This window comes from Ceratotherium simum, chromosome 7, assembly GCF_057802395.1.
Source record: "Ceratotherium simum simum isolate JZ-2026a chromosome 7, ASM5780239v1, whole genome shotgun sequence".
Taxonomy (NCBI): Eukaryota; Metazoa; Chordata; class Mammalia; order Perissodactyla; family Rhinocerotidae; genus Ceratotherium; species Ceratotherium simum.
The window spans coordinates 27,573,176-27,582,368 of NC_141906.1; the positions used below are offsets into that span (position 1 = coordinate 27,573,176).

The following is a 9,193-nucleotide window of genomic DNA, read 5'->3' on the forward strand; positions in this document are numbered from 1 at the left end:
CAAGTCAGGGGTTTCAACAGTGATCCCTCAGCACCCTTGCTTCCTTCAATTGTAGGACTTACACGCTATATTGTAATTATAAATGATTGCATATGAGACCGTGAAATCCTTGAGGCTGGAGATCAGGGACTATGTTTTAGTTCTCTCTGTGTTCTCAATGCTTAACTTGGGCCTGGCACATAAAAACTCACTGCTCAGTAAATAACGTTTTAATGAATGAATTAAGACGCGGAAGAATGTATCATAGGGTCTGTGGGTCTTGTCAGAAATGAAAAATCTCTGGGCTCAGGGTCTAGCATTCCTCCTGCCCTTTACCTCCAAATGTAGGCAGCAGAGGGATGAACCCATAATTGCACAGCCCTGGGGAATGGATCTCCCAGCTTTCTTTACTGCTATAGTATTCCCCTACTGCTTTCTCCGTCTTCACTGGAAGACTCTAGTCCTTCCAGGAACAGATGAAATGTTCTGTCTTCTGTGTCCTGTTCCTGGATCTTTCTCTCTTCTACTCCCTTTGCAGCTTGGATACATCCCTCTTAGGGCACATATCACTTGCTACTAAAATCATCCTTTGTACTGATCTATTCTAGCTCCTTGAAGGCAGCACTGAAATCTGATTCACATTGAATGCCTTCATTACTCAGAAAAGGGATTGACCCAGAGGTGGCTTCAGGAACATTACTGTAATAAACCTATTTATGAATCATAATATACTCTGAAGTTTATTCATTTGTTTATTCAGCAACTAGTTACTAAGTTATACCATATTCCAAGCAATGGAAGTGGTAGATACAGCTCTTCACAGCTGTGGATCAAATGGGAATCCCTTGCTCCAAAAGGACATGTCTTTGTTCCAGAATGGCCTTCCTCTGGTCTTCCACTACTGCCTGAGTGTATAATATTTGAGACTCTACACTTTAGTACACATCACTCTCTTCTGCCTCACCTCTTAAAATTCAGTGTCCCTTGCATAGAGACACTTCCAAGGTCATTCCAAAGAGACCACTCAGGCAGGCACTTTATTCACTGACACACACTGGCAAAAACTTGGGGAGTGATAATTTGAAGGCCAATGTTTGGAAACAAATGTTCTCTTATGATGCTTCTGCACATATACCTTTGAGATTCTGATATCCATTCTTTTGGGTATATATTTAGAAGTGAGATTGCTGGATGATGTAGTAGTTCTATTTTTAATTTTTGGGGGACCTCCATACTGTTTTCCATAGTAGCTGCGCCAGTTTACATTACCAACAACAGTGTACAAGGGTTCTAATTTCTCCACATCCTCATCAACACTTATTATTATTTTTTTAATGATAGCCACCCTAATGGTTGTTAGGTAATATCTCATTGTGGATTTAATTTGCTTTTCAAAAATAATTAGCAATATTGAGTACCTTTTAATATACCTATTGGCCTTTTTTGTCTTATTTGGAACAATGTCTATTCAGTTCCTTTGCCCATTTTTTAATGAGGTCATTTGTTTTTTTGCTATTGAGTTGTAGATGTTCCTTATGTATTTTCAATATCAATCCCTCATCAGGTATATGGTGTGCAAATATTTTCTCCAATTTTGTAAGTTGTCTTTTTACTCTGTTGCTTATTTCCCTTGCTGTGCATTAACTTTTCAGGTCAATGTAGGTCCATTTGTCTAATTTTGCTTTTGCTCCTTGTGCTTTTGGTGCTATGTCCAATAAAGCATTGTCAAGTCCAATGTCATGGAGGTTTTCCTCTATGTTTTCTTCTAAGAGTTTTATAGTTTCAGGTCTTATGGTTAATTCTTTAATCCAATTTTAGTTGATTTTTGTATATAGTGTGAGATAAGTGTCCAATTTCATTTATTCGCATGGGGATATCCAGTTTCCCCAACACCATTAGTTACAGAGATTGTCCTTTGTCCATTGTATGTTCTTGGGACCCACTTCAAAAATAAGTTGACTGTGTATGTGTGAGTTTATTTCTGGGATCTCTATTCTACATGTCAGTTTTTATGCTAGTTCCACGCTGTTTTAAACTACTAAAGATTTGTAAAATATTTTGAAATAAGGAAGTGTGATGCCTCCAACTTTGTTCTTCTATCTCAAGATTGCCTTGGCTATTTAAGGTCTCTTGTGGTTACATATGAATTTTAGGATTGTTTTTTTCCATTTCTAGAAAATATGACATTGAGATTATGATAGGAATTGAACCGAATTCGCAGATAACTTTGGGTAACGTGGACATTTTGACCACATTAACTATTCCATCCATGATAATGCAATGTCTTTCCATTTACTTGTGTCTTCTTTAATTTCTTTCATCAATGACTTGTAGTTTTCAGTGTACAAGTCTTTCACCTCCTTGTTTAAGTTTATTCCTAAGTGTTTTATTCTTTTTAAATCTTTTTGAGGCTATTGTAAGTTGGATTATTTTCTTAATTTCATTTATGTGTAGTACATTGTTAGTGTTTATAAACACAAGTGGTTTTTGTATATTGATTTTTATCCTGCAACTTTACTGAATTTGTTTATTAGTTCTAACAGTTTTTTAATGGATTTTGGGGGGTTTTCTACACATAAGATCATGTTATCTGCAAACAGAGATAGTTTTACTTCTTCATTTCCAAGTTAGATACCTTTATTTCTTTTTCTTGTCTAATTGCTCTGGCTAGAACTCTCAGCACTATGTTTAACAGAAGTGGACAGAATGGGCATACTTGCCTTCTTCCTGATATTAGAGGGAAAGCTTTCAGATCTTCACTGTTGAGGATGATGTTCATTGTGGGCTTGTCACATATGTCCTTTCTTATGTTGAGAGACATTCCTTACTTATCTAGCACTCCCGTGTTAATTGCAGCATTCTTCACAATAGCCAAGATATTGCAATAACCCAAAAATTCATCAACAGATGAACGTATAAAGAAAATGTGGTATACACACACAGTGGAATATCATTCAGACTTAAAAAAGATCCTGCCATTTGCCACAAGGAAGTTTTTGGAGGAGATGAATATGTCTATTATCTTGATTGTGATGATGATATCATGGGTGTATGCATATATCCAAATTCATAAAACTGTATACATTAAATGCAGTTTTTTGTATATCAATTATGCCTCAATAAAGGTATTCACACACACACACAAAGACACACACACACACAAAGATGCTTCTGCATTACAGCCCTGGGGCTTCTTCATGTTTTAAATTCATTTCACTCTTTTAGAAAGAAAGGAAGGCCCTGGGGACAGAACAAGATAGCAAGAAAAGTTTCCTACTTTGGAAGACACTCTGCCTTTCTAAGAACATAAAAACAGAGATATGGAAGAGCTCCCTGTAACATGCCTGCCACTGTTCATCTCTCCATGTCTTAAGGCCCTTTCTTCCTCATCTACCTCCTCTGATTACCCAATACATATTTGCTGTGGAACAGAATGGGGCTTTCATAATGTCACATGAGGAACAGACACAAGAGGTGGGGTGGCTTAACCTGTTTGAAAACCATGGGGAACAAGGAGAGAATGGAGGGAAAAGTCACACATAAACCTGAATATCTGAAAGGTTGTCACTTGGAGGGACCAGAAAGTATTCTGTGTGACTGCAAATGGCAAATCGGATATCACTGAAGAACACAGTAAAAGAAAAGATTGACGTGCCCAATAAAATTTCCTGCAGATGTGGTAGAATGGATGAACCTAAAGAGGATGATGATTCTAGCTTTCTCCTCCTCAACGCAGTTGCTCAAACATCTCATTTCCCTTATAACTCTCCAACTCAACGGTCATATCCCACACATTCTCCATTGCCCAGGAAAAATTAAGCAAAGAATATCCTCTGTGGCCTGTTGCCTGTGGTCTGGACATCCCTGGGGAGCAGAAATTCACTAAGGCATCCAGCCAGTGGTATAAAGGTAGTATCTTAGCTTCAGAGTTTTCCTGGGCTCCTTCAGGATGTGGAGAAGTAGAGAAAGAAGGCTGTGACAACAAGTAGGGTGAGTAATTTGGGACCCAGATGCATATTCTTCTACACTAATTGGAAATATCAGGGCCTGGTTACTGAGTCCGAGATCCCTCTTCTGTCAGCTACTGTCAGGTGGAGGAGCCAATTTGCTGGGGGATGAGCAGGTGTCAGAAGGAGAAGAAGAGGAAGAGAAGTAAGGAGGCCTGAACTTCCATAGATGGAAGGTCTATGCCCTTAGATAAGGGAGAGGAAGTAAAGAAAGCTACTTTACTAAAGCCCAGAGATTTCTCAATTCAGATAATTATTCAGAAACCCAGACTCTGACTCCAAGCAGATTAGCACCGTTTTGTTTCTCTAAGTAGGACAACAGTATAAAGGGTTTCTTAAAACCCCATCCCACTTAGCATCCCATGAGTGATCTGAATGTTTGCTTGGTGTCTCAACTCTCACTATGAGATGGTCCTGCACTTTCTTCTGAGTGAGAAGAGTTTTTAGAAAAGCACGTGGCTTATATATTGCAAAATGATTACACTATAGTGATGGATAACACCTCTATCAGGTCATATGATTACCATTTCTTCCTTGTGGGAAAGAAAAATAAAAATACTTGGATTTTGGTAAAGTAAAGAAACCAGGGAAGTTTCATCCTATTGTTTCCAGGCAACTTGACTTTCCCAGATACACCCACACACAAGTTAACAGAATTCCAGAGTGCTAAAATGGAAATGATTTAACTCCACGTGGGAGAACTATGATTTGTAATATCTTTGACCCTTTAGTGTCCTGGAGATAATAATAAAAGACCAAACCTGGTCTGATTCCCGGGTTCAAATGATTTAATATAATGCTTTTTGACTTCATGGAAAGCAGAAAACATGACAATCCAACTTGACTAATAAATTGGGCATTTTAGTAAAGCAATAAAAAAAAACCTGTCCTTACCCCACACAGAATCCTTTCCCAATGATAAGCCCCTCCTAACACTGTAATATTCACAAAACATGAAAAGGGATAGAAAGGCCATGATCAAGAGACAAGGGAGAAACTGGCTTGACTGTGTAAGAGTTGCCCCTAATTTTTGTCAACCTGTCTTAAATGGTATCCTATAATTTTACCCTTTTGAGCTCTAAGCTCCTTATTATATTCAGCTTAATTTAGCATTTGAATCCTTTTACCGTGATCCACAGCAACAGATCACACAAATACCCAGAATTCAAAGGACCTACATATAAACCAAGGAACACAGGCAAGTTCTAAGATAAGGGATGGAGGATTCATGAATTACTCAATAATAGATTAATCAATGCAGGATGAAAGAAAGAGAACTGTGACATTAATCCCTGGTAAAATTAATCCAGCAAGTTAAAAGGAGAGCCCAGAATTCACCCTCTATTCTGATTTAAGATACCAATGACGAAGAGCATTTTCTGGATTTATCCTAAGTAAACCCAAATAAGATTGAATGAAAATAAATATTAACTGAAGGCACCACTGGTCTTTACTATATACAAACTATCTAGTATAAATTGTGAACATACACACCTATGAGGTGGTGTATTAAGGGTGGGGGTGGAGGGGAACTGGATTATAAAATTATAGAGTCTTCAGTTATTCGTTTTTTCATTGTGCCTGAAAAACAAAAACAAAAAACAGAGGACAGAAATTTTGAAATCATCAAAATCAGAACAGATATTAAGTGAGGTTTCTGAAGAAACACAACTTGGATTAGTAAAAATAAAAGCAGGAAGGAGGAGATAATCAGCACAGTAAAAGGCAAATGGCTGTTTTTTTTTTCTGACGAAGATTAGTCCTGCCCTAACATCTGTTGCCAATGTTCCTCTTCTTTTTTTCTTTTTTCTCGCCAAAACCCCAGTCCATAGTTGTATGTCATAGTTGTAGAGTTATAGCTCTTCTATATGGGATGCCACCTCAGCATGGCTTGATGAGCAGTGCATATGTCCATGACCAGAATCTGAACCGGCAAACCCCGACCCATGGAAGTTAAAAGTGGGAACTCAGCCACTATGCCACCAGGCCGGCTCCAGCAAATGGCTTTATGAGAAAGATCCAAAGGCTCACAATGAGGAGTAAAAAGATTTTTGGAAAAATAGGAAGGGGCTTCATTTACAAAGTCCCAAATCATGTCACCAGGAAACATCACAAGAAAACAAGCTCTTCCAGATGATCTGATCCCACCAACCCCACAGTTTACAAATCTGCAGTCTCCAAAACAGCCCATGGCCAGTATAGGCAGTGTGAGGCTGCTGAAAGCGTTCAAGCCAAACAGACCTGAATGTGAATTTGGACTCATTTTCAGCATGACCTAGAGGAACTCACTTTTAACATTATCCTTATTATTGTTATTAGTATTATTTGATAAAGAGCTACAATAATGCTTACTTTATGTGATTTTTGTGAGACTGAGATATTATTTACAAACAAAAAAGTGAGAAGTCTAATATCTGAAACATAAGAGACACTCAATAGTTGGTAAATTAGTAAATTCACTTACCCATCATCAGATAGTAAAATCAATGACATTACTGGGACAGATCCCACTGAACGCTAAAGGAACCTAAATTTATGCCTTTGATTCATGTTTTCACTTGGTGTCTTTCAAAATTCTAACCCCCTAGCTAGGACAGATGTCAGTACTGAGCGATTTAAAGGGAGGGACAATGAAGGAGTAATCAAGACCTCAAGATGGGTGTGCTAAAGGGCCAAACAAAATATTGAGCTGATATTCTAAAGGTTGTGGGGAATGTTGAATGAATAGAGTGAGGGGATGATTCCTGAAAAGCAATGTGTAGACTGGATTACGAGGGCATCCAATGAGTGAGGCTGATGTTCTCTGGACAAGGCACAGATGGACCCAAAATATGTAAGTGTTCTCAATGACCTGGTGAGAATTAGATGTCTCTTCATTTACCAACACTTTCATAGTATTTATTTGCATTTTCAGCCTGGGACTTTGTCATTCCTGGGATCTGATTAAAAGACAATGTCATAGGATTTGTACCCAAACCCTCCAAACACAAAAAGATCTTGAGTTCTAATAACGGGTTTAGGGGAAAGCTACATTGTTTTCTTCCTTTGATGGATTTAAGAATTTCTCTCCTTTCAATTTAGTCAAGATATCTCCCTTCTCTGTCTATCAGCAAGGTAATTGTGAGACAACCTGACATAGTTATGTGAAAACACTTAGAATACTGCAAAATGCAGTGACATGGATTAACAATAAGGACAAGGACAAAGACTAAGATGATGAGGATGATGAGGATGATGAGGATGATCATGATGAGCATTTAGAGGGTGCTTTACATGTTGAAGAGTATTAACGAACATCACTTCATTTAATGAAGACACTGCATGGTAGGGAATAAACAGTACAGAATCTATATTTGGAAACAACTAAATTCTAAATCCACTTTAGTCACTTATTTTCTGGCAATCATGGAAAAGTTAAACCATACCCAACATTTTGTATTTGTCTTGAGGGCATATTAGCTGATATGCATTGATAAAACAGCTAATAACACAAAATAAGAGGTGGGAAAATGGGAAATAATTAATGATAAAGCCTATACAGCATAAATAAATGTCTTCCTAATGACAGGTGTCCTGTCAGAGTCTTTCAGTCTGCCCAGATTGAAGAGGTCACATCTTTCTGGAGACCTCATCTGTCCTCCAAGGATGCTCCCTTCCCAGTCCTATAGCAACATCTCCCTCTTCCAGCCACCTGCTTTCCTGATGGTTGGCATCCCAGAGCTGGAGGCCATTCATGGCTGGATCTCCATCCCATTCTCCGCCATGTACACTGCGGCCCTCACTGGAAACTGCCTGATCCTCCTGGCTGTGAGGAGGACTCCCAGCCTACACCAGCCCATGTACTACTTCCTGTCCATGCTGGCCCTCACCGATGTGGGCCTCACCTTGTCCACACTGCCCACCACCCTGGCTCTGCTCTGGTTTGACCATCGGCTCATCGGCTTCAATGCCTGCCTGGTCCAGATGTTCTTCCTCCACTCTTTCTCTGTGGTGGAGTCCTCAGTGCTGCTGGCCATGTCATTTGACCGCTTTGTGGCCATCTCCAATCCCCTGCGGTATGCAGCTGTCCTCACAAATAATGTCATCATCAGGATTGGGCTGGCCATTGTGACTCGAGCCTCTGTGTCCCTCTTCCCAGTGCCCTTCTTACTGAAGCGACTGAACTTTTGCCCTGGCAAGATCTCCCTGTCCCACTCATTCTGTTTCCATGCAGATGTCATGAAACGGGCCTGTGCTGACATTACTGTCAATATCCTTTATGGGCTGTATGTAGTTCTGTCCACAGTGGGTATAGACTCTTTGCTCATTGGCCTGTCTTATACCCTTATTCTTCGTACAGTGATGCATCTGGCCTCTCCCAGGGAGCGTATCCGGGCCCTTAACACTTGTGTTTCTCATACCTTAGCTGTTATGATTTTCTACATCCCAGTCATTGGAGTGTCCATGATCCACCATTTTGGGAGGCACCTGCCGGCCATTGTTCATACTCTTGTTGCCTATGTGTACCTGGTAGTGCCCCCTGTGCTCAACCCCATCATCTACAGTGTGAAATCCAAGCCCATCAGGGAGGCCATGCTCAGGATGCTGATGAGGCAAGGCTGACGAAATCAAGAAACAAGCAAAGGGGGCCCGCCCTATGGCTTAGCGGTTAAGTGCGCACGCTCCGCTGCTGCGGCCCGGGTTCGGATCCTGGGCGCGCACCGACGCACCGCCTCTCTGGCCATGCTGAGGCTGCATCCCACATACAGCAACTAGAAGGATGTGCATCTATGACATACGACAATCTGCTGGGGCTTTGGGGGGAAAAATAAATAAATAAACAAAATCTTTAAAAAAAAAAAAAAAAGAAACAAGCAAAGAATCTGAGGGAAAGCATGTCCAGATTGCCCTTATTCAGAGCCTTGACCTAGACACATTATTAAGAGTATGGCAAGTAAATGGGTAACCTCAGGCTGATGGCTGAAGAACAGTCTTGATTCTTTCTTGCACTCATTAACTTTGGATATTTTATTTAGTGTTTCCTTGTGCAAGAATCTGTGCTCGTTACTAGAAATATTAAAATGAACCGTACATGGTCTCCTCCCTCTGTTGGAGGACAGAGGCTTGCAAATAACAATTATAGTAAAGTGTAACGGGACTGTGATATGTACACACAGAGTGCTATAGGAACCTAGAAGAGGGCTTACTTCCTTGTCAAGAGGAAATGA

The 9,193-nt window shown here is 40.0% G+C and overlaps 1 protein-coding gene across 1 annotated transcript; it reads left to right on the forward strand.

Annotated features, from left to right (window-relative positions):
* Window positions 1–7,583: 7,583 nt before the first annotated feature.
* Window positions 7,584–8,588, forward strand: LOC101402292 (olfactory receptor 51I2-like). The gene has a single exon (XM_014790216.2). It carries the CDS (start codon window positions 7,632–7,634, stop codon window positions 8,586–8,588), a length of 957 nt encoding a protein of 318 aa, XP_014645702.2. The 5' UTR covers window positions 7,584–7,631.
* Window positions 8,589–9,193: the final 605 nt, after the last annotated feature.

Bases quoted from the DNA above. Each gene is read 5' to 3' on its own strand.
- LOC101402292 (XM_014790216.2), top strand. From the start codon at position 7,632: ATGCTCCCTTCCCAGTCCTATAGCAACATCTCCCTCTTCCAGCCACCT.